We start from the raw sequence: 26,431 nt of genomic DNA on the forward strand, positions 1-26,431 counted from the left end.
TGGCATTAATACTGTAAGCCTTTACATTATTTACATTATTAACAGCAGCTTAGCATACAAGCCACAGTGGGTTCTATCAATTCTTTACACAAGAAGCTGCGGAAGAAAACAAAAGAAACATTCTAAAGAGAACTCCCTCCATGCAAAGGTAGAAACACAAGAACATTATTTATACTAAGGAGGTGACATCCAAAGCATATATGCAATACTCAGTATACCATTTAGTTCAAATTGTTAACAGTACTGAATTATAAAAATCATCTGTTTAAGTCTTGACTAAATAAGGAATTCTCATCTATACATTTTTTTAAGTTTATTTTGAGAGAGAGAGGGAGAGAGAGAGAGCGCGCGTATGTGTGTGTGTGCGTGCTGGGGAGGGGCAGAGAATCCCAAGCAGGCTCCGTACTGTCAGTGCAGAGCCTTATGTGGGGCTGGATCCCACGACCTCAAGATCATGACCTGAGCCACTATCAAGAGTTTAGACGCTAAACCGACTGAGAGACCCAGATGCCCCTATACATTTTTAATGTATATAAGGAAAGAGCAAAAAACACCAATAAGTAGAGAGCACTGCTAGAGGATTTAAGTTAGGGCTCATATTTTTCAAACATTTTAGGCTTAAAATAACTACTGACCTTGGAACTGAATCTACAGAAGATGAAGATGGAACCTTGGAAACTTGACAGTTTGCTGCGGCAGCCAGCTTTAAGGCAGACGATGGAACAGCACTTAAAGTCCTAGGTATATGTCGTGCATTTATGGGGGCAATAGAGTTTACAGTGGCAACTGATGAAGGTACAGTTAATCGAATGTTGTTCCCAATCAGAACCTGAGTTGTTGCAGAATTGGCAGCGGTTACTTGATGACTCAGTGCACTGTGGGAACTTGAAGTCTGTGTCATGTTTGAAGGCTGTAACAAAGTTGAACCTGCCGTTGATGGACTCGTATGTACAAGTGCTGTTGGTGTAGTACTACTGAGGTGTAAGCCCTTGTATACTCCTAGAGAAAAAGAAAGAAGCATCTAAACAATGTACAACTTTGCTGTTTATTAGAGATATAGGTTACAAATATCAGAACAATTTAAATGTCTTTATCCTTACCTGAGGCTGGAAGGACGCCATTCACCCCAATTCCAAGCACCACATCATCCTTCATCTTGAATCCCATCAGTTGTTCTGATGTCACCAAAGCAGAAGCAGCAAATTGAGCACTAGCAGAATCCAAAGTCTTGGAAACAAAACCCTAAAAAGAAAATACAAAACAAATCTAATCAGCATCACTTAGTCTCAAATCAACATTAAAGTTACACAGGTATACCAAAATCAGTTTGAATATAAACCAAAGTGGCAAACCACTGAAATATCTTCATCTCTTTTGATAGTCATAAATTTGAAGAGTGTTCAAACAATATAAGAACGCAGGGATTATGAATTTTGATCTTCACATGTGACAGTATGTAATATGGACAAATCAACTACAAAAATAAACCTTCTAGAATGTGGAAACAGTAAACCTCCAACACAAAGTGTCAGACAAGAAATATGCTAGTAAAACATTTCAGTGATTTGCAAATACATATAATGAAAAATGAGTATGTAAGCTTCTTTTACCTAACTTACACACACATACACACACACACACACCCCCCCCCCTCCAAAGGTATCTTTGGGACAGGAAGATAACTATCCTTTTAGAACAGAAGTAACAAAACATCACATCATAACTTGGCCTAGAAATTAAGAGGCCCTTTGAATTTTTTTAAATGAATTTTCCTCCAAGATGCTTAGATTCAAATTTCAGCCTTCAAGCTGTACATGTGTTTCAATGGCAAACATTTATCATCCTTGAGGTTTAAAAGTGATTTCATTTAATAGTAAAAGAGGTTTAGTATGTAATTTAAGATAAATTTTAATAATAATTAAAATAACTAAGAAAATGAGCTGGGTGAGATCATATACTAACAAGGAAAATTCACAGACTACAGGACAGACTTGGAAGACAGTGTCTTGATCGCATTTAACTATGTTTTTTAGCTTTACTTTTTAAAATAGGGAGCAGAGGCAACAGCTTCTATACTCACCTGTAATGTTCTTTCTAAACCCTGTATAGAATGGCTATGATGTAGATTCAGGCGAAAGCCACTTTTCTGCTGGTTAGATGCAAGGTTCTATGACAACAGTTGGTAATTAGAGATGAACTCTGGTGGGAAACAATGAGGGATAATCATAAGACAGACAAATCCCTCACCTGTGAAGTGGTGGTGGAGGAATTACTATTTGCTTGCTGTTGCTGAATTTGTGCAAGCTGCTGTTTCTGCATTAGTGCCAGTTGCTGTTGATGTTGCTGGTATTGTTCGGCTGTAAATGCTGAACATAAAACGAGGAAATACTTTATAAAAACACACAGATACCACACATATCTTACAATACTAAAACAAATTTCAGCATTAAGAAAATTTTTGTGTAAAATTAAAGCATTTGACAAAGGCTGATGATCCTGCTAAAGATCACTTCCATATGAAAAATTCAGCATTTTTACAACCACATTTATCAGGAGTGGCTGGAGTTTAAAGAAAAACAAAATTATAAACTTCCTGAGTTATAACAACATAGGAAAGAGAAATGCTCACTTCTCAAGTTTCAGAACCATTATTTTTATAAGCTGTGACACTTGTGCTAGACAGTGTAAAAAGGTAATCCAGCTTTTTACATCTATATATTTAGAATTCAACTTGGCATGGAGCTTGAGAAGAAATCTGGTAATTACCATTTGGTTTCTAGTTTACTCATATCACTGTCCCAATGCATTCAGATGATCCCTAATAGTTCTGTGTATAAATACTAATTGTTCTACATATTTTCTAATTTTAACCATTACAAACATTCCCTCTATATGGAATATAAGGTTGTTGGTTTATTACCTTTTTTTATTTTATTTTTTAAAGAACTCATCCTTTAGCAGGAAGACAAGAGGCTCCAAATGTTAAGGTTAATTAATTTTCCCCACCCAATTAACCCACCTGGAAAAAATCCAGTCAATAAGAACGGAGTTGTTTATGTTGATTTACTGTACAGAATGATGTCTGAGGAAAGACACTGTGTTATGCTACTTATGTTTGTCTATGGAGAGCTCAGTTCTAAAAAAAACAAACAAAAAAATGTTCATTTATTACCCCCCAAAAAAGTGTGTGCAGTTTTTAAAAAGGAAACCTTTTTCTTTTTCTTATTTTTTGCCAATTAAAAAAAGGAAAAAAAAAAAAGGGTACATACAATCACAACATCTGACTTTAAAGGCTTCTTTAAGAAGCCTGTGGTGTTTGGGTAAGAAATTATTTCAAAACACAAAAAAGGTTATCATGCATCCCTGAATACCAGGGAATCTATAAATCATGCAATGCAAATTTCCTCAATCTAAAGTTTAATGTTTTCAAAACACTGTCCACCAAATTTCCTGTTGTCTTTAATTGCATTTTAGTAATTTAGTTGAAGACAGTTTCACTTTATCAAGTTTTATAATTTTCACTCGTAACTCATAAAGAAACTTTATCTTCCAGGATACAGCCTTTCTGCCTAGTACCACTACAAAATGTTCAGGTAGAAATTCTACCATATTTTCAATGGATCAGGAAATTATGAAATAATATTTAGGAAAACCTCAGAAGTTATTAGTGTCTACATAGGCTTTATTTACACTTGAATTGAACTAAGTGCTTAGGCTACAAGAGCAAAAACATAATTTCTTGTAAAAACTTTCATTGATATCTGTCCCTTGAGAAGTTTCTTTTCCTACTATGTTGTATTTCTCAGATCTGAATACTACAGGGAAGACTTTTACTGGTAATAGGATAACCTGTAAATACGGACATAAAGTAACTTTGTGTCAAAATGTTCATTTCCATACAATAGAAATGTGTTGAATCAAAACTTGAAGAAAACTTATAAAAATTAATGCTGCCCTGAAAGATGGTTTATAATTACTGTAACATTTATCTTTAGGTTTAAAAAAATCCGTAAAAAGCAACTTAATTTATTAGTTTTGCTAGTATGTTTTTCAGATTTATGTTTTAACTTCCTAAATTTGATTGAGTTGCCTAAGTCTTGAATTCCCTAGTAGGGGATGCTCAATAAATATTTTAAGAAAGGATCATTTCTGCAAGGTCAGGTCATTACATATCTAGAAAAACAGTAATTTAGCATTCACTGGAGACCTGTATATAAAAAACTCCATTTATATGAATGAATATATTCTTTTGCAGAACTCTGCTTGTATTTGTGTACACTTTAATAAAAAATTTAGCAATAATAAATTGGAAAATTCATTTGACTAAAGGTTCCAAATATTTTTGCGGTAATGTAAGTTAACATTTTAATCCTGGTCTCTGAATTTCACTTTTAAACAACTGTTAACTTCTTCCTGATACAGATTTAGGAATAAAAATGCACCTAACACTCATCATGACTTTAGATCAGTATTGTCAATCTATTGCTTAGATATTATTACACCTCTGGAATAGTTACGAAATTTTCCCCAGACATTTTAAATAAATGATATAAAAGACATGCATATGTTGAGCAACATATAAGCTGTACGTGAAGGTAATAAAAACCATAGGTGTAGGGGCCAAGAAACCTTGATTTTTTTTTTTTTTTTTTTCCCAGCTCTTGGCTCTATCGTAACTATCTGAGTATACCTAGGCAAGTAACCGAACTTTTAGGGCTCAGTATGTTCATCCAAAATATTAAGTTAGGTGATCACTAAAGCCTTTTTCAGCCATGCGATGTAAGGATTTTATATTTCTTCTGAGAAATAAATTTCTAATCCTTCTAAAGGCTATATGAATAAGTAGGAAAAGCCTGGACAAAGGTAAGGTAGTAAATTTGGCAAATACAAAATAAATTGGGTTTTATATTGTTATTTATACAGAAAACTGAGAAGACTTCAGATGGCATTCTAATTCAAAGTTTAACCAAATGCTAAGTGTAAATAAATAAAAATGACCACAATCCCTATCAAGGTAGAAGGTGTTAAGGTTGTATGTCTACCTCCAGACAGGGCGTGGTAGTCAAGTTTGCAATTTACTTAAGGATGGACAAGATGGTTTCATGAACAGATGACCAAACCTAGAATCAGAAGCGTTTCACAGAACTCCAAATTTTTAGATTAGGAGGCATCCTTGGTGATTTCCTCCTACCACTTCACACTAAAGATGAAGAAACTTTCATCTGAGGTCACAAAGATAGTTAACAGTGGAAGGGGGAAAATCCATCCCCAAACCAACGAGATTTTAAATATGAAAAGAAATAGATAAAAGTTTTAGATTTAATACTATCTACAAGAAATAATCAAACTTTTTATATACCCAAGAGTGTGACTCAAGTGCTTTAAAAAAACAAACAGCCTCATATATAGAACACCTGACAGGAGTCTAGGTATGGGAGAGGAGTCACGTGAGGGACATGACTAAAAGCTGAGAAGAGGGAAGAAGCATGGTAAGACTTCAAATATTTGAAGGATACTATGATGTTGGAAAGCAAGAAAACTTATTCCGCATGCTTCTAAGGGTAAAAGAGGAATCTGTAGATTTAAATTTAAGGAGGCAGCTTTTGTTCAATATATGGACGAACTTTCTAAACAAGATTCTGAACTCTAGAATAACCTGAAAACTGCTGAATGTGCCCTCCTTAGAGGTGTTTAGGCAAAGGTCTACAATGACCACTGTTGTTTTGGTAGCTGCTAATAATTCTCTGGGGTAGGAATTTAGATGAAATAATCTAAAATGTTACCAGTCTACTTGGACAAAGAAACTATTATGTGGTAACCCAGCACCTGGAATAGCCTATAGCTCAAGCTGTTGCTCTTTAAGTCACATTCCTGCAGCTGGAGCAGATCAACTGAAATGATCCGAAGTGGGAGTAGTGAGTATGACAGGTACTTAGAAAAAAGTTAATAATTTGAAAATTCAGTTTGAGAAGATAGATTTAAGATTACCAAAATGTATGTCGTTTTGTTTGTGAAAACAAAGACAAAAAAACAAAAAACAAAAAAACCCACCAACAACAAACCCAAACACCTATTTTAAAAGAGAATCCTCAATTAGAAATTTCTTTTAGCAGTAGTCAGAAAATTATTTCAATACAGGAAAAGGTAACTTTAAATAAATAAATATAAAATGAAATGACTGTAGAAAGTATTAAAGTATGATCCCCTAAGTCAGCAAGCTTGAACGAAAGTTTTGCGGTTCCTAAGCATTTGTCAGCCACCCAGAAATCCAACCTGAAAAAAAAAACATGGTATATTGCCATAGATGGCCAAACATGACTGAACCTGAATTCACTGGGCCACAAATTACTTGAACATGAGATTATCTGTGGCCCAAGCTTCCCCTTATTGTGAATATTCTTGTACTTCAGCATAGAGAGAACTATTAATTTTACTATGGGTGCTACTCCAGACCCTGCTGAGGATGTAATTCTGAACTGTGAAACACACTTGGATAAGGATTAAGGTCCTACAATTTTATAAAATCTAACCATAAAAATATTTAAGGTTCAAACTAGAGTTCCTTTTAAAACTTTATGTTACAATTTTTACGAAGTAAATTGCACTAATTTAAGTAAGCTACAGATCCTGAGACTTAGAACATCATTCCAGCTACATATATCCTATTAACTTATGAAAATAAGCCTAATCTGTAGAATGCTGATGAAATTTCAGTGGGAACTAGGAATTCAAATCCTGAACATAGAATGGTGGTTTACAAAACCACTTTTCTACTTACAGTCTTTCAAAATTATATAGTTCTTTCTAATTATGAAAGAAAGGTGTTAGTTCTGATATCTCGTATCCCCGAAACTCAAACGCATGCAAATGAATACTTAGTCACTGAACAAACATTAAATTTTCAAAGGTACTTTTACAGATTAAAAAAAAAAACAAAACCGTACTTGGAAACTGTCCAAATCACATATTAACTGAAGATTAAGATACACAATTTAGCCATACATACTAAGATCTAGTCCTAGAAATTCTAAATAGGCATATAGTTAAGTCTTCCCAAGTTCCTCAGCACTGTGTCATTCTGCTGTGTGTTATCCAGTGGACCAAGCACCCTGGTACCTGACTAACCAGACTACCTAATGCCAGACTAACCAGGTTACCCATCTGGCCACACAACTATGCAAAATGGCCAAGACTGGGAAGCAAGCAAAAAAATTCTGAGCACCAGAAACTATAAAAGTTGGTGTGTTAAATAAAGCTCATACCTTTTACTAAAAATAATGGACTCTTGATATCCTCATTTAGAATTTCCTATTTGAAAATGAGAAGAAATAGGCTCTTGTAGGTGATTATTTAGGAAAAGGACAATCAATTCAGAGGGTATATCACTATGCCACAACATATGAATAAATATTGGTATTTAAAACAATGACAGAAAAAAATGGCTAAATCAAAATACTTGGCTTAAGCAGTAGGCAAGTAAGTATATATCAATTGACTCCTATCTTATCTAATAGTTAAGTTCCAAAGTCAGTATGGTAAAAATTAAGCCTTGAAAATTCCTTTAGAGTGTGCCATGATGGATGTTATCTCTTTCAATAAGCTCAGCAGTTTTTCCTCTTGCATCAGATGAGATCAATTTTTGTGGTTGAGTACCAGATGAAATAGTTTGGCTTGTATCTGGGGGCCATGCTATATGAAAAAATTTATCTTTAAAATTATAATTACACTGATGGAGGTGAGATGCTTCACCTATGAATGAAGGTGGCACCTCAGGAGGCACTGACACTCTGTGAGAAACAACAGATTCACTTCTGCCATTGCCAGAGTGGCCAATTCTGGAGACTATATTCTTTCAGTAGAATTGTATTCATAATCCTATATACTTTTTGAACTGTTAAAATTTTATTTTTTCTCCAGGGGCCTATAGTTGAATTTTTTAAGTTAAATGTACTTATGATATGATTCTACTATAATATACTTTATAGAGCATAAAGAGAAGAGCTTTAGGTTTCTTGAGTAAAGAGCTTTAGGTTTCTTGAGTATTCACAAATAGCAAAAAATAAAGCATTTCCCTACAGCAATCTGTAGGCAACTATTCTCTAAGTATACAAAAGATCTAGTAAAAATTAAGGGAAAATTGAAAACAATTAAGTGCAATGACAAAAAACTGATAAACCCATTTTCTAAAAGTTGTATATATGGGCAAGGAAATGATAAAAAGAAAATCACAGTTACTAAAAAATTTTTTTCAGCTAAACTTTTGGTAATACTACTACTGTTCAAAGTTCACCTTTTAATATTCTTTGGCAAACACAAACCAGGTAAGTTTCATAATATCAATGCTTACTTACGTAGTATAGCAAAAACAATTTACATAAAAAAAGATCATTAAAAGATCCTTAGGATAGTTATAAAATTCAACTCCTCTATTCTTTTTTATTAAAGATTTTATTTTTCTAAGTAATCTCTACACCCAATGTGGGGCTGAAACAACCCAGAGATCAAAGGTCTCATGCTCTACCGACTGAGCTCACCAGGCACTCCCTCAGCTTCTGTATTTAAGGACTGAGAAGATGGGGATTGACACAACATGCCAATTTTCTACAAGAAGTCTCAAGGAATTTATAGAGCCTAAAAATCTATCAGGGAAAACATATTACATGTTTACACCCCACACTATGTTTCCTTCATATTGAAAAGTTATTTTGATTTTTAAGACTGTAATAGCAGAGAAGATTAACTTTCCATGATATATATACACTCTGAAATTAATGGAACTATACTACTCTGTTAGGCCTCAGAATAATTTAGATGATCTAGCTGATTTCTGAAATGTGATTATTTTTCTTATGAACTAAGGATTTCCATTTCACAGAAGTACTTGTTTTCTAGACACGAAGTAAATTGGTTTATAGAACCTTTTCTGGAGATCTTTAACAATAAGCAGCACGTTCTCGTATTTGTTAGAAGGTTTGGCTGTACCTTACCAGATAATTGGGGCGATGCAATAAATATCTTTACAGTCCCTTCAAAATGTGTATTTAAATTATCTTTACAAAAATCTGTGGTAACATAATTTTAACAGTGAATTTCTATAATCTACATGCTTCGTATAACACAGATTTATGCTTTAAAATAGAAAGCTAAAATCTTAGGAATATTTTAAGACAGCATTTATTTTAGACACATTTCACAATATGGCCATAATGCTAAAGCAGATATTATCTAGAGATGTTTCCAAAATTACAATCCTATAAAATTAAAATAATCCTTTAAATATTTAAATATTGTTTTCTGAAAAATTATTTTCCCTCTTATAAATTGTTCTGCATTACTATCATTAGGTAAGGCTTTTGCATATCTACTGACTTGCTGGTCTACTTTTACAGTTTAAAAAAAAGACTAGAGAAGTGTCCAAGTATAAAATAGTAACAATTAACAGCCCATTTTCTTTTCTTATTATTTGAAAATATAATTGCTGAATCAGGAATTGTGGTTCACAGAGTGTACCCAGGAAACAAATGTCATATATTAAATAGTAATAATTCACCTTTGTAATGTGGGTTTATTTAAATGAGAACACATGTACAAACAGAATTCAAATGAATACTTTACCGAGTCCTTTTTTTCTCTCATGATTTTGAGGGAAAAGGACTTTTAAACTTAAATACACCACATACTCAAAAAATTAATGAACCTGACATTTCTATAGAAATGTACATCATAACAAAAACACATACCAAAATGTGCTGAACCACTGCTACTTTTACTTTGCGTGGAGGTACTGCATGTCTGGGTCCCAGGTTGTGCTGTTCCTGTTCGATTTATACTCCTATATAATTTTCTACAGGAGAGTTCATCATTGTCACTGTCATGTAGGGATGGTGTCCGAGGCCTAAAATGCCGCCATCTACATGATTTGATATTGACTAGTATCTGACTGAGGTCTTTAGAGAAAGATTTGTCCGAGGTATTTGTTTCTGAGGTATTGGCAAACTGATTGACTGGAGAATGTTGTGGAGAGGAAAGCATTTCCAAATCCAGATGGCGAAACATACTGTCATAGTCTGAGTGAGCTCTGTCCAGTAAGACCCTATTAAAAATAAGGCAGGGAACATATATGTAAAATAGCTATTCAAAAATTATATTAAAAAGACCCACTTAATTCCCCCAAAGCCATCTCAGACTAAATGTTTAAAAGCTATGAATTTGATTATTTCAGTATTTGGCTCCTATAGGCTAAACTCCCAATTTCTTTTCTTGTTTTAAAAAATTCTCAACTTCTGATACAAGTTCTTTTACTTTACAATTATCTGATTAAAGAGAGTACTCCACCTTAAAGAATAACGTATACTATTCATTTTACATCAGTAAGAGTCAACAGTTCTAGGAGTTGGTCTACTAGTATAAGTTACTGATAAAACATGAGAATATTTTTCTTTTCAAATTGCTTTTCAACCAAAGGTTTTTATTTCCGTTACAAAGCACCAAAATACGTTATAAAATACCTGTTCTCTATTAAGCAAACACTTCATTTTTTTTTGACAGGGGTAGGGGAGAGGTAGAAGTGCAATAAAAAGTATGCGATCTTTCGGATATTTTACATCATTAAGATTTCTTTATTTAAAAATTATTTGTCTTTATGTTTTTGAGAGAGAGAGAGAGCATGCGCGCAAGCAGGGGGGAAGGGCAGAGGGAATAAGGGAGGAAGAGAGAGAGAGAGCGAGTGAGAGGGAGGGAGAGAGGGAGAGAGGGGAAGAAAATCTTAAGTAGGCTCCACACTCAGTGCAGAGCCTGTGGGGCTCAATCCCACGACCTTGGGATCATGATCTGAGCCAAAGTAGAGTTAGAAGCTCAACAAACTGAGCCACCTAGGCACCCCTCATTAAAATTTCTTACAGACAAAGTATTGGATACCCACTACTCTAGAGGATATACTTTTATGTTATTTATATAAACTTTATAAAAATGATTCTATCTTAAAATGCTACCACTGATAAATGCTAGTACAGAACAAAATACAGCCAACATAGAGAATTTTGACTACTATTGATGTCAACACAATAATGGGAGGAAAAGCACTAAATAAAATATATTTCAGTGCTCAGACAACTCTAAACTTATGTTTTAAGTGATTAAAAACTGAAATTAAGATTCAAAAATGAAAGAAACACATATATAAGCAATAATTCACTATAAATTACATCATTAGATTTTTTTCCCAAAAGCACCTTAATATTATGTTCTGCCTTATATATTTTTTTTCACCAACATAGGAATAATTTTCTTTTTCTGCACTTTTATGTGCTCTGTAATTCCTTCTTGCCTCCTGCACAAATACACAAAGTCTTACATAAAGGCATCTAGAATATACATGGGTTGGTTCCATCACGTTTAAACAAAAGAAGAGCGATTAGATCCAGAAAAACTGGGATGTCAGGGTCAGGTTATGCATTGATCCTGGATCCTTTTCACTAATGAGTTAAACGACTTAGTATACTAGTTATATGACATTTCTTGTTGTTGTTTGATTTTTAATTATTTTATTTTAGAGAGAGAAAGTGTGAGCAGGAGAGAACGGCAGAGGGAGAGAGAGAATTTTAAGCAGGCTCCACTCTCAGCATGGAGCCCTATGTGGGGCTTGATCTCATGACCCTGGGATCATGACCTTAGCCAAAATCAAGGGTCGAATGCTTAACTGGCTGGGCCAGCCAAGTGCCCCAAGTTTTATGACATTCTTAGCCTATTCAATCCTTTCTCCTAATATCTCCCAGAACTTCTGAAATAACTTTTTGCAGTTTCTATAAGGATTTTAGTAAAAACATCAGTTAAGAACAGCAAATGGGAACAAATGAACTACTGAGAAGGATTACCTCATTTTCAGCCCTAGATCTGACTCCCTACTGTCTAAAATATCCCTATGCTAGGAGTACAGAAATGCCTTACCTTCCACCGCGCCCAACCCGTCTTCGTGCAAATCCAATACACCTTTGGGGTACGGTGAGGGTAGTTAAGCAGTATCTATATCGTACATCCCCTAATCCTCCATCTTTAGGACTAGTCCAAGGCCAGTTGCCAGTTTGGTCTAAGTGAGGCTTAAAAAAAAAATCTAAATTATTTCATTTTGTCAATTAAAGGTCAACAGTTTATTATTGAAAAAGAGAACCTGAAACTTACAGCATAGTACTGACAGCCTGCTTTCCTACGGAAAGCAAAAGGACCATCAGGATCATTTTCTTCTTCAGCTTCTGAAGAGCCAGACAAAACCTTTAAATAAAATGAAGTGAGTCAAAACACGTGACTTCTTACATCCCTCCTCTATATTCATAGAGAGTTTCTCCTATTTACCTGGGAGAGAGGTTCTTCATCTGAGCTGGGAAAGTCATACTGATTTAAATCTTTAGCATTAAAGACTGGCAGTGCGGCAGGACTCGTCTGTTGAGGAGTAGCAGCAGCAGACGATGGTAAGACTTTGGGCTTCTTCTCATATTTACGTTTAGGTCGGATAAGATCAGCTTTATCTTGCTGCAATAAAGTCATATATTAATCAAACTCTAGAAACCATGTTCATCAAACGTACAGTTTGGGTAAGTTTTAAAAAGAAATTTATAGCTATAATGAAGCCATTCATACTCAGAAGAGATAGAAGACTTTGTTTTGTCATCTTTTACTGTAAAATCTTAGAGGCTGGTCTCTGTGACACATGGGTATGTTCCTACAACCTAAACACAACCTCATAAAATATTTTGTTTCAGTTAAAACAGAATAGAAATTCTTGAGCTTCTGAAATCCTGCAGTTAGTATTTACCATTGGCTCTTGTACCTTTTTCTTAATTTTCTACGAAAAATCCAGAAGAGAATTAAAAAAGGGGGATCTAGTCTTTATTTTAAAGAATTAACAAATCAATTTTGGTAAAATAATAATGAAAATAATTTTACAGATACACAAAGCAAACCTCAGATAACTATTACCATACTGGAACATAAAGTTATAATGTGGAGGTGTCACAAAAATAGAGTAGTAAGGATTTGAGAGCTGAACAATAAAGGCTATGTGGAGTGGCGAATTTGAGCAGTTTTAGGTGATAAAGAGATGAAATCATTAAACAGAGGAAACGCAGGATAAAATACAAAAGCAAGAGTGAATGAGCTGATGCACTGAGTGATTTTAGAAATATGTATGGCAGGTAACAGCAAAGGCTAGAAGTATAAAGTATTCAATAGGCAAGAAAGGTTAGAGGCAAAAAATAATCCTTGTTGGAAAGAAAAAGTCATGACAAGTAGCATGGTTATGTACATATGCTAAATATTTATATCAAGTTTCAATTACAGTTTTTTTGGGAAAAGTTAATTGTTAAAAAGTTAATCTATATGGTGTCTCTCTTTACAATTCCTACTGCTGCATCGACAGGCTAGCCTTGAATCACAACCTGACTTTGTGGCATATTTCACAGTAAGATTTATATGGGTTTTCTTTCTTCACTCTAATGATAAAATACCATTCCATTATCAGCTATTGTTATCACAAAAATTTTTATCACCTTATTTGCTTTTTCTTTTTTTGCATTTTTTAAAATGTTTATTTTTGAAGGACAGAGAGACAGAGGGTGAGTGGGGGAAAGGCAGAGAGGAGACACAGAATCCAAAGCAGGCTCCAAGTTCTGAGCTGTCAGCGCAGAGACTGACACAGGGCTTGAACTCATGAGCTGTGAGATCACGACCTGAGCCGAAGTTGGATGCTTAACTGACTGAGCCACCCAGGTGCCCCTACCTTATTTGCTTTAAACTCCTTCACATCCATTGCTTCCTGATGTTTAAATTGACTGCTATTAGTAATAGGGATGATGGGGATGGCATAGGTAGGTTTCATTGGTTGTCTCTGTGCCATGACCTCAGACATGATCTCTCCATTGTAGTCACCCAAATTATACCTGAAATTATAAAACAAAATTAAAAAAAGCTTAGAAAGTTAAAGTTAGTTCTGTACATAACTATTAATACCTGATACATAATTATAAACACTGACTAGACTTAAGATTACAATTAAACTTTGACTATTTGCTGAATGCTTATTAAAATTAAAGATTACATAATTCCTTTTGTTTCTTCTGTTTAGTTTTTGGCTTAAAGCTTTATCTTGGCACCATAAGTAGATGACTGTTGGGGAAAAAAAAAAAGGCTCGAACTATAACTTACCAATTTTGGTGAAAGATTTGGTGGAGATGTTGAAATTAATGCCTAAAATGGTGTTGAGGAACTTTCTGCTAATTTGAATTGCTTTGTGCTTTACTATAAAACTAATTTTCCTGAAACAAATTATAAGAAATTTAATAGTGGTTTTCTTTGGAGATACTGACTGAGAAATAAGGGAGTGAGGCTTAAAGTTTTCATTGTGTACTTTCTTGAATGATTGAATGTTGAGATTATGGGCCTTTTCCCCTCCCTTCTTTACACTTGTCTGTAAAAAAAAAAAAACAAAAACCTAGTATGTGTTAAAAAAAAAAAAAAAATCAGTACCATCTAGTGAGTAAATTAAAAGCTGTAGGACTGACAAATGTTCTCTCCCTCCCAGCCTTGCACTCAACTAAGGACAAAAGAATAAGCTTATACTTGGCATATTTTAATTTTACTGAACCTAGTCACTTTTAAAGAAAATAGAGGAACACATGTAAAGTTAAACAAAGTATACCATATCACACATTTATATAGTCTCTACTTATTAATAGAAGGTATTTCTGGGGTTAACTGCTTAGGTATCATACTTCAATATATAAAATGCTAATGGTACCATACTTCCTATTGAAGTATTCCTATTAAAGTATACTTTACCTCTTTTCCATAATTTCCAGTGTTAAGTGCAATAGCTCCCTTTTACTCTTTTCTCTTCTTTTTATCATCTCTAGGATAGTAACAGCCCGACTCAGATCTCGACGCAGCTTAAGCATTTTTTCATAAGAGGCTTCATCATTTTTGCGATTCTGCAAATATGGAGTTGCTTTTTGAATGTCAATAACATTTCTAACTAGTGGCATTCTGAACACCACTACTAACATATAAGAATAGATATATTTGATAGGTTAGTTAGAATTTTAAAGATACTGAAAGGGAATATGGATCACCAGGATCAATTATATATAGGATTTTTAAACAGTTTAACATTAAAATATATCATTAATAGCTATGTAATGAATCCTAAGGTTGATTCACTTTAAATTAATACTTTTCATTATTTTGTATAGAAAGTCTATTTAAACACAAATTAAAACACCACCTTCAGATACTGAGATATTTGTAAGTATAAATAATTTTTCTTATATCAAAAAAAAATTACGAAAGAAGTTTTCCAAATTCACTTACTTTTCGAGTCTGCATTTTTTCAGTACGTCTTCTAAAAGCCACATAAGGATCATTTGTGCTGGAACCATCTCGCTTCTCTTGTTTTACTGATGGGATAAGAGATGGCCCCCGACAGTTTTTTCTCTTTTTAATCCAGTATTCATAAACTTCTCTAATTAATTCATCATCTTCTTTTAGCAGTAGCTTGGCTTCCTGCAGACTGACTGGCTAAATGTAAAATCATTATGTCATTTTCATAGAATACATACATAAGGTTCAAAAGTACTTCCAACTTTAATGACAATCAAAACAGCAATAATTAATAACAGCAAATGTGGAGTGCCTTATACATGTCAGCCACTGATGCTTTATTTTAGTTAATTTTCACAACAATCTTATCATGTTTATCATCTCTATTTTACAGAGGGGGAAAGTGAGGCATGGAGAAATTTAAACATATCACTCAAGATTATGCACGTTAGTACTGGGCAGATATGGGATATGAATTCATGCTTGTTAACTCCAGAGTCTGCTCACTTATCCTAACCTCAACATTATCCTATTTCCATATAGGTATGGAAACACACACTTATTATATATACAGTGAAGTTGTACCTGCTGACCACTGCCTTTTTCTAGACGGTCAATCATCTCCTCAAACTGCAATGGGCAGATGTCCATTTTCTTTTTCAGTTTATTCACAAATACTTCATCTTCAGAATCCAAATCATAATCAGGCTGTTCAGCATCCAAACTAAAAGCTGACAGAAGAAACCATAAGCAATCATTTACTATGTGAATCCACTGACAAAAACCTCTCACAGATGTCTGGATAAAAACAAGAGCTAGATTTTCTAACAAAATAAGAAATGTATGTTTCCCACATTTAAAGTTTAAGAAAGGAGACTATCCTTACTGTTAACAGAGACATGAGTCATAAAAGACAATGGATGTGAACCCTTCCTCCCACCTCAAAAGCAAATAAACTACAAGCCATTAAGAACAGAAAGAGATTATCAAATGTATTGTACTATATGAAAATCTTATAGCTTAAAAATGATGTAATATCGGCAATTTCATATGGTTTGACATAATATAAAAGGACAAGGTCTTTAAATAAGATTGTTTCTAGAATATTTAAGTCCTACCTAATAAATTATTTAACTACTTTACCTAATGCTTAGGGAGTGGTATTTAAAGCTGAAGTGTTAGCAGCCACTGCCAATAACAGTAATAGCTTTCACTCAATGAATGCATATCTGCTAAGGTTTGTTTCCTTACGACAATCACTGTCATGGTGATAGAAATGTGATGTATTTCTATATTTGTTAGGATTAGAAAAAAAAGGCCAAGAACCACTGCTCTATACTATATTATCAAATGTCCTTCAATACTTCCCAATATTAAACTAGGTTGACAATATAAATAAAATATCAAATAGCTTGATATCAAAATGTCTCACACCTTTCCCTTCCTTAACTTCCCATCATCTCAGAATCCAAATCCCTAGGACTGTTTGAGGTCCTTTTTGACCGAGTCTCTCCAATCTCATCAGTACTTTTTGCCGTAGCAAATATCATGTATTTCTTTTTTAAGTAATCTCTACACCTGATGTGGGGCCTGAACTCACAACTCTGAGATCAAGAATTGTGTGCTCTATTGAGTGAGCCAGCCAGGTGCCTCTCAAATTTTATGTATTTCATACAGCATGCTATTTCATGTCTTTATATTAGCTATTTTCTGCTTGCCCACCTAGCAAATGACTGCAAACGACTAATCTTTTCAAAATCCAACCTGACATCAAGTCCTGTGGAATTCCTTCTTGACTGCCCCCCAACTAATAAATGGTCCTTGTCACTTTTTGCTTTTTTAGAAGTTATGAACCCTCTCCCCAGAAAAAAGACTGTGTGAACATATAACATTCTTCATAAACCACCAGCAATTCAAATATCCCTAAAAGCTGTTGTACCAATCTTAAAAATTCCTGTTCTAGATCAATGCCCTTCTTTTGTACTATTTTCTACACATACTTTATAATCTACTTGATAAGTATTAGAATATGACTGATTTCCTTGAAAGGAGGCATTGTGACTTATTTATCTTTGTACCTCTAGTGCAGAGACAGTAAACATGTTCATCTTGTACGCCAACTGTTTGCTGTACCCTACTGAAAAACATACTGATACTGCCTCTATTCAAGTGGGGAAAAAAACCCTGAAAAAGTATGTAGTCATCCATTAGTGATATCCGTGATAAGTACAAGAGGGAGTCCTTTGGCTACCTGAAATCTACATCCTTGCTTCAAGTTTAAAATAGTACCTGGCCTATAGGAATCCAATAAATATTTGTAGAATTGAACATATTACATAGCATTGTTCATTTTCCGTTTTGACCTACATTACACTTCTGTAACATTCCTAATTAAAATATTTAGACTCCTTCATTAAATATGTCTGTATACTGAGGTGCCTGGGTGGCTCAGTTGGTTCACTGTCAGACTCTTGATTTAGGCTCAGGTCATGATCTCATGGTTTTTGAGATTGAGCCTTGCGTTGGGCTCCCTACTGAACCTGAAGCCTGCTTGGGATTCTCTCACTCCCTCTCTCTCTGCCCCTCCCTTGCTCAGAGTACTCTCTAAAAAATTAAAAAACAACAACAACTCTATACGTTATCATCTCAGCACCCATGTTTCTTATAACCCTTGGCCCTCCAATGACTTTCCATGATCTATTTGTTTGTTATTGCTATGTAAACAGAACTTTTGGAGATTCTGAAGTAGATTAAAATTAAACACTGTTAGATTAAAAATACTTGTTTTCTTGGGTCCCTAACCAAAACAATCCATAGCTGTATTGTTCAACAGGATAGTCACTAGCCAATTTAAATTAATAAGATTAAATTAAAAATCTAGTACCTTAGTCACATTAACCACATTTCAAGTATTAAATAGCTACATGTGGCTAGTGCTATACCTGAAAGCACAGATTATAAAATATTTCCATCATCACTGAAAGTTCTATTAAAAAGTGGTGATCCTGATAATACAAAGAGCCAAACTGATACAGACCAACCAGCAATGTTCTGCTTCTTAAGGGTATTTTTATGTATTTTTAGGGTCTCATTTATATATTACTTTGGCATCCTCTGCTATAAAATAATTTTTCAGATCAAATCACACTTACCAAACTTATTCACAAAAATTAAACAAACCCATCTACTATCACCTTATTATTGCCTTACCAAAATATATTTGACATACATTATATCATGAATGACAAGTCTCATCTAACATATGGAGGAAGGCAATCAAGACTGGAAAGGAAGATCCCTATACTAGGAGCGCTCCTGCCTTTTACAGAAGTTAACAAGTATCTGATGGTCAGACTGCTCTTGCCTCTGCAAGAAACTTTCCTTTTATAGTTGGTGCAAACACATGTAAGATCTTAAAATATAAGGAGAACCAAATCTTGTTCAGATATAAAAATATTAGGGGCGCCTGGGTGGCTCAGTCGGTTAAGTGTCCGACTTCAGCTCAGGTCATGATCTCACCGTCTGTGAGTTCGAGCCCCGTGTCGGGCTCTGTGCTGACAAGTTCAGAGCCTGGAGCCTGCTTCGGATTCTGTGTCTCCCTCTCTCTCTGACCCTCCCCTGTTTATGCTCTGTCTCTCTCTGTCTCAAAAAATAAATAAACATTTTTTAAAAAAATATTAATACCCTAGAAAAATGCTAACATGTAAAAATTCACTTTAGGATTTCATTTGACGAAAAAAACCAAAGCCAATGTTTACCGTGTAATTTGGCTTCAGCCAAACCTGTCCCTTCCAAATGATAGCTCAACTGCAGCTGATAAAGATATAATGTATTTATCATGGTCCTAAAAATAGAGGAGTATCTTCAAACTTTCTGGGCCATGTTACTGAGTTTGTTCAAAATAGAAAATAGGGTCTATAGAGAAACAGGCAAATGGATTGCATCTTGTAATTAAGTTGTCAATTAAAATGAGACCTAGCTAGCCAGTAATTGCTTAAAAATAGGAGCCATATTGTAGAGGCTGACTCCTTTTAAAATATTTTGATAGGGATAAACCCAGATATGTATATGGTTAAACAAAATACACAGATGGAGGAGAAAATGCAGTAAAGAAATCTAAGCAAGAAGAACATAATAGTACATATAAATTGATTATTTTTAAAGGAAATACAAAGTAGTACAAACCACAGTCTCACGCTTAGAGTCAAGTAATAGAGATGAAATGTATATAAATGTTTATATAACAAAGGGCATATATAGCTCAGACCATAACACTAAACAGCATTTTAAAAATATAAGAGGCAGGGGCGCCTGGGTGGCTCAGTTGGTTTAAGTGTCCAACTCTTAATTTCAGCTCAGGTCATGATATCATGGTTGTGGAACTGAGCCTTGCGTTGGGCTCCACGATGGGTGTACAGCCTGCTTGGGATTCTCTTTCTCCCTCTCTCTCTCTCTGTCTCTGCTCCTCTCCCGTTTGCATGTGCACGCCCATTCTCTTTCTCTCTCTCCAAAGAAATAAACTTAAAAAAAAATAGTAATAAAAAAATAAAACTACAAGAGGCAAATAGTGAAAGGATATTTGGGTCCATCAAATGGCACAAATTGTGGATTAGAAACAGAATGTAATCCCTGATTGAAAAGAAGGCACACCATCCAAGGTTCAGGAGACATTTGTCAGACCAGGAATGGTAAATGGGTTTCAACTCAAGCACTAACCCTCAATGATTGGTAATATCAACTTGCAAAGTTCTTGAAATAAATGCTGAGCAGCAGAAAATATTGTTAATAGTGATATTTACTATGATGTGGTAGTATTTGACATCTTTGCCTTAGACCTATGAAGACAAAGCTATCATTGGCTAGCTAGATCATCAAAGTCTTCAACTTCTTTATATTTCTAAGTAAACAGAGCTTAGAGTCACTTCCAGAATGTACTTGAGGAGAATGAATAGAGAATCCCCGATTTGAAAGATTTAAATCACAGATACAAAATCCTTTTTGATAAAGTTCTGTGGTTGATTTTATGGATTTTATATGTTAGAACATAGTATCAGAAGAATAATGGGGGAAGATGGAGTGTTGCAGGGAGATGGGGAGGTAGGCAAAGGAAGGAGAAAATGCAATCTTTCAGAATCAGGGCATAAAGACAGGATACATCCATGCTGAGGTACTTTAGAAAGTAGGTTCAACAAAGATCTATTTTAAAAAAACCTTTTCATATAGAAATTCACACCTATAAAAATTGCAAAATGAAAAGAGTTATAAGGGATACCTGCATATCCTTTCCCAGATTCACCTGTTAAATTTTATTATCATTTGCATGCATTCTCTATTTTATATCGATGTATGCATACATAACTTTATTTTGGGGGACACTGGAGGGTAAATAACATTCACAATTGCTCTTTACTGCTAAACACTTCAGAGTGTATTTCCTTAGATTCTTTTATATAATCACAGTATAGTCATCAACCTCATAAATTTACACTCATACAACAATTTAATTTCCTGCCTATATTCCAATTTTGCCAGCTGATCCAGCACAGGACCAGTCTAGGATCAGGTATTATTTTTGTTACTGTCTCTTTGGCTTCCTTTAATCTGGAACATTTCCATAGTTTTTGTCTTTTACACACTAATATTTTTGAGAATACACACCTCTCCCCAGAACCTTTCTTCTTATTATTCCCATTGTGATTAGATTATGCACTCTCTGATGGCATACTGCAATACTCAACTGTCTTAGTCCTTCTCAGTGTATCACATCTAGAGGCACACAATGTTCATCTGTTCCTCATAAGTGATAATTTTCATCAGTCAAGAAATTACCCAATTATTCCACTGCATAACTACTGTTTGTTTTTTCCCCCCTCTTGTAAGTAATAAGCAATTTGTAGGGAGAGCTTAAGACCATGCAAATATTCTGCTCCTTTTCAAAATTTCCTCTTCTATTGAGAACACACTGATGATTCTTACATGATTCAATCTTGATCATGATTAACTGCAAAATGACTTTGTAACTCTAGCACTCTCTTCACAGTGTACCATTCAGCTTTTGGCTTTATATTACAAAAGCAGGAGACAACTCTTCACCATATTTTATCATCAGTATGGATTCACGAATTCCTACATTTTTCAATGCTTTATAATTCATGTTATTCTTAATTTTTCCATTGCTTTAATCTTGCTTCTTGGTTTTTCCAGTGGACAGAGCTATAAATATATATACCTAAATACACACATATATACTTATATAAATGTACATTAAGATTGCTCTTTAAAAAGAGGTTTCCTTGGGGTGCCTGGGTGGCTCAGTTGGTTGAGTAGCCAACTCTTGATTTTGGCTCAGGTTATGATCCCAGGATAGTAAGATCAAGCCCTGCACTGGGCTCTGCCCTGAGCATGGAGCCTGTTTTAAGATTCCCCCATCCCTCTCCCCCTTTGACCCTCTCCCTGCTTACACTTGTGCTCTCTAAAATAAGGTTAAAAAAAAAAAAAAAAAGTTTCCTTTCAGGATTAACAGGAGAGTCTTAAGACCCAAGTGCAAAAGGAAGGGGGAGAGAGAGTTGTTCCTGTCTATTCATTCTGGTCAGAACTGTTTTGTCCTTTCTTCCAGTATAAATAGGAGTCCTAGCTGTGTAATCCAGAAACTTTACAGGTCACTAATCAAAAGAGAAACAACATTACATGATATTTGGATCAAGAGATGCTGAGTAGCCAACACTCAGTGAAATACCTTACAGAGTACCTAAAGTCTGAAGGGGACAATGGTTTTAGCATGGGTTTTTTTCCTTCAGAGCTCCCACTAGGAAAAAAGGGAGAAAATTCTGATTTCTTCCCTAAGCCAGTCAAAGACAAGGACAGAGATGAACTTTTCCAAACTAAAGTTCAAAGAAATGTTAACAGAACATGTAACAAACACACAACTGGAAAATGGTGCGTTAAAAGAAGCTTTTTTTTTTTAGCTTTTTTTTTTTTTTTTAGCCACAAGACTCCCAGAGCCTATAAAAATGATACTATACATTATGATAGGGGAATACAATATGTAATCATTCTCAAACATGTTTGACCATTGCTTTTTTTAGGGAATACTAATTATCTATCAGCTGAAAAACTCCCAAGAAGTGGGGCACCTGGGTGCCTCAGTTGGTTAAGCGTCCAACTTCGGCTCAGGTCATGATCTTGCAGTCTGTGAGTTTGAGCCCTGCGTCGGGCTCTACGCTGAGAGCTCAGAGCCTGGAGCCTGCTTCTGAATTCTGTGTCTCCCTCTCTCTCTCTCTGCCCCTCCCCCGCTTGTGCTCGCTCACTCAAAAATAAACAAAAAAAATTAAAAAAAAAACAAAAAAAAAAAACAAACAACTCCCAAGAAGAATTTGTGTAACATTAGCTTAAGAGCTTTACAAAACAGGAATTAGGGGAACTACAATGAACCAGTCCATATATATAGTTCAAGGTAATGTACCCTTCATAAGTAATTTACTAGACCACCTTGTAGTCAAAATTCAATTTTAACTTTGCAGAAAGTTACACCATAATGATTTTTATTGTATTATATTAAAAGCCAATACCAAGTTTTAAAGAATTAACATAAATCTTACACAATTTCTTCCAGAAAACAGAGAGAATACTTTCCAACCTGTTTTATGAAGCCACTATTACTCTGATACCAAAACCAAACAAGGCAGGGGTGCCTGGGTGGCTCAGTTGTTTGAGTGTGCGACTTCAGCTTAAGTTATGATCTCACAGTTTGTGAGTTCGAGCCCGGCACCAGGCTCACTGCTGTCAGGCAGAGACCCCTTTGGATCCTGTCCCCCCCAGTCCACTCTCTGCCCCTCCTCCCACTTACATGCTCTCTCTCTCAAAAATGAATAAACATTAAAAAAAAAAAAAGATTAAAAAAAAGAGAAACAAGGCAGAGCACATGCACGTGGCACACACACACATACACAAACATTATCTCTCATGAACGTAGAAGCAAAACTCCCCAATTAAATTTTAGCAAATTCTACCCAACAAGGTATAAAAAATATACACTACAGCCAAGTAGGATTTATTCCAGGTATGGTTCAATTATCTGAAAATCAATAACTTATCACATCAACAGGCTAAAGAAGAAAAATCAAATGATGCTATCCATTGGTGTAGAAAAAGTATTTGACAAAATTCAACACTGATTCAACACTGATTCATGATAAAAACTCTCAGTACACTAGGAGTAAAAATCACGATCCATAAGAGTAAAACTAATAAACTGGATCTCAGAAAAATACGTTTTGCTCTTTGGAAGACTCTGTTAAGAGGATGAAAAGTCACATTATATATACTGAGAAAAAATATTTCCAAATCACATATATGACAATCTCATAAAAGGCAACTACAAAAACACTTGCAGGTAATGTAATACTTAATGGTGAAAGACTTAAATATTTCCTTCTAAGATCAGGAATAAGGCAAGGATGCCTGCTCTCACCACATAGTTTAACACAGTACTGAAGTTTTAGACACTATACTAATGCAAGAAAGAGAAATAAGACAGATTGAAAAGGAAAAATAAAACTGTCTCTATTTGCAGACTATAGTGTGATTTTCTATGTAGAAAATTCCAAAGAATCTGCAAACATTTCCTAGAACAAGCAATTTCAATTAAGGCCACAGTACATAAGACAAACAATTTTACCTGCATGTCTGTATACTGACAATGAACAAGTGGAAACCAATCAAAAATGCTATACCATTTTCAATTGCTCCACAGAAAATAAAACTCAGGTATAAATCTAAAGAAATGTGTGCAGGATCTGGGGTGCCTGGGTGGCTCAGTTAAGCACCGACTCTTGATTTCGGCTCAGGTCATGATCTCACGGTTCATGAGTTTGAGTCCCATGTCAGTCTCTGTGCTGGTAGCATGGAGCCTGCTTGGGATTCTTTCTCTGCCCCTTCCCAGCTCATGCTCTCTCTCTCTCTCTCTCTCTCTCAAAATAAGTAGATAAACATTAATTATTTTTAAATAATAAAGAAATGTGTACAGGATCTGTATAATGAAAATTATGAAGTGTCAATGAAAGAAATTAAAGAAGAACTAAATACTTGCAGAGTCACACTGTGGTCATGGACTGAAGACTCAACATATTAAAGATGTCAATTCTCCCTATAGTGATCTATAGGTTTAATCTAATCTTATCAAGTTTCTTTGTGGATACAGACAAGCTTATTGAAGGCCCTAGAATACCCAAAATAATTTTGAAAAAGAAAAAAAAAGAAGGAATGACTCTTCCTGATATCAAAGGTTATCACAGAGCTGCAGTAATCTAAACAGTGGTACCATCTTGAAATAAATGGAAATCAGTGGAATAGAATATAGAACCCAGAAACAGATCCAAATCAATATGCTTAATTTTTGGCCAAGAAGCAAAAGCAATTCAATGGAGGAGGGAGGGTTTCTTCAATAAATGATGCTGGAGCAATTATACATCCAGAAATAAAACCAAAACAAAGCACAAACAAACAAACAAAAAAACCCTTGACCTAAACCTCACACATTCAAAACTGATCATATACTTATATGTAACTGATAAATTTGATCTCATCAAAATTAAAAACTTTTGTTCTGTGACAAGACTCAGTTAAGAGAATGAAAAGACATTATATACTGAGAGAAAATATGTCTAAATCACATATATGACAAAGACTTTGTGTCTAGAATATATAAATAAAACAATTCTCAAACTCAGTGTTAAAACAATCTACTTAGAAAACAGGCAAACACAAGCACAATCATTTCATCAAAGAGGATACACAGAAGGCAAATAAACACATGAAAAGGTATTTAACATATTAGCTATTTAGTGAAATACAAATTTAAAGTATATTGAGGTCTATCAATGCATACCTATTAGAATGGTTAAAATAAAAAAGTGATAACCCCAAATGCTGACAAGAATACAGGAGAAACTGGATCACACATACACTGCTGCTGATAATGTAACATGGTACAGATACTCTGGGAGATACTGTGGAAGTTCTTGTCAAACTAAAAATGGACCCAGCAACTGCACTCATAGGTATTTATCCCAGGAGTTCACACAAAAACCTGCAGATGAATGTTCACAGCAGCTTTATTTATAATAGTCAAAACCTGAAAACTATAAATAAACGTTAAAAAAAAATTAAAAAAAAAAAAGGGGGGGCGCCTGGGTGGCTCAGTCGGTTGAGCGGCCGACTTCAGCTCAGGTCATGATCTCGCGGCCCGTGAGTTCGAGCCCCGCGTCAGGCTCTGTGCTGACAGCTCAGAGCCTGGAGCCTGTTTCAGATTCTGTGTCTCCCTCTCTCTGACCCTCCCCCCTTCGTGCTCTGTCTTTGTCTCAAAAATAAATAAACGTTAAAAAAAAAATTAAAAAAAAAAAAAAAAAAAAACTACCCAAATGTCTTTCATTGGGTCAGTGGCTACACAAATTGTGGTACATACATATTATGGACTACTGCTTGCCAATAAGAAGGAAGAACTATAATACATGAAACAAGTTGGATGAACTCCAAGGATATATGCTAAGTGAAAAAAGCCAATCTCTAAAGTTTGGACACACAGTGCATGATTCTGTTTATGTTACATTCATGAACTAACATGATTACAGAGATGGAGAACACATTAGCAGTTGCCAGGGACTAGGTTTGGCTATAAAGGAGTAACAACATGGAATCCTGTGGGGATGATATAGTTGAGTATCTTTTTTTTTATTATTAACTTGTTTATTTTTTTAAATTTACATCCAAATTAGTTAGCATACAGTGCAACAATGATTTCAGGAGTAGATTCCTTAGTGCCCCTTACCCATTTAGCCCATCCCCCCTCCCACAACCCCTCCAGTAACCTTCAGTTTGTTCTCCACATTTATGAATCTCTTCTGTTTTGTCCCCCTGCCTGTTTTTATATTATTTTTGTTTCCCTTCCCTTATGGTCATCTGTTTTGTCTCTTAAAGTCCTCATATGAGTGAAGTCATATGATTTTTGTCTTTCTTTGACTAGTCTCATTTAGCATAATACCCTCTAGTTCCATCCACGTAGTTGGAT

At 34.9% G+C, this 26,431-nt stretch overlaps 1 protein-coding gene across 6 annotated transcripts in view; it reads right to left on the reverse strand.

Moving 5' to 3' along the window:
* The window catches only part of EPC1 (enhancer of polycomb homolog 1), a 105,202-nt gene that overhangs the window by 2,736 nt on the left and 76,035 nt on the right, over positions 1 to 26,431 (reverse strand). For 4 of the 6 annotated variants that reach the window (XM_027073761.2, XM_053225488.1, XM_027073759.2 and 1 more), the window contains 12 exons: positions 15,952 to 16,097; positions 15,358 to 15,564; positions 14,830 to 14,978; positions 13,772 to 13,931; positions 12,349 to 12,525; positions 12,178 to 12,267; positions 11,947 to 12,095; positions 9,741 to 10,093; positions 2,248 to 2,366; positions 2,081 to 2,167; positions 1,101 to 1,242; positions 636 to 999 (listed from right to left, as the gene is read on the reverse strand). In XM_027073761.2, the coding sequence (XP_026929562.1) occupies positions 636 to 999; positions 1,101 to 1,242; positions 2,081 to 2,167; positions 2,248 to 2,366; positions 9,741 to 10,093; positions 11,947 to 12,095; positions 12,178 to 12,267; positions 12,349 to 12,525; positions 13,772 to 13,931; positions 14,830 to 14,978; positions 15,358 to 15,564; positions 15,952 to 16,097 (2,143 nt within the window). Of the gene's footprint in view, positions 1 to 635; positions 1,000 to 1,100; positions 1,243 to 2,080; positions 2,200 to 2,247; positions 2,367 to 9,740; positions 10,094 to 11,946; positions 12,096 to 12,177; positions 12,268 to 12,348; positions 12,526 to 13,771; positions 13,932 to 14,829; positions 14,979 to 15,357; positions 15,565 to 15,951; positions 16,098 to 26,431 lie in introns of those variants that run through there. The other 2 variants (XM_027073760.2, XR_008300009.1) reach the window with 2 other exon arrangements.

Source organism: Acinonyx jubatus, chromosome B4, assembly GCF_027475565.1.
Source record: "Acinonyx jubatus isolate Ajub_Pintada_27869175 chromosome B4, VMU_Ajub_asm_v1.0, whole genome shotgun sequence".
NCBI lineage: Eukaryota > Metazoa > Chordata > Mammalia > Carnivora > Felidae > Acinonyx > Acinonyx jubatus.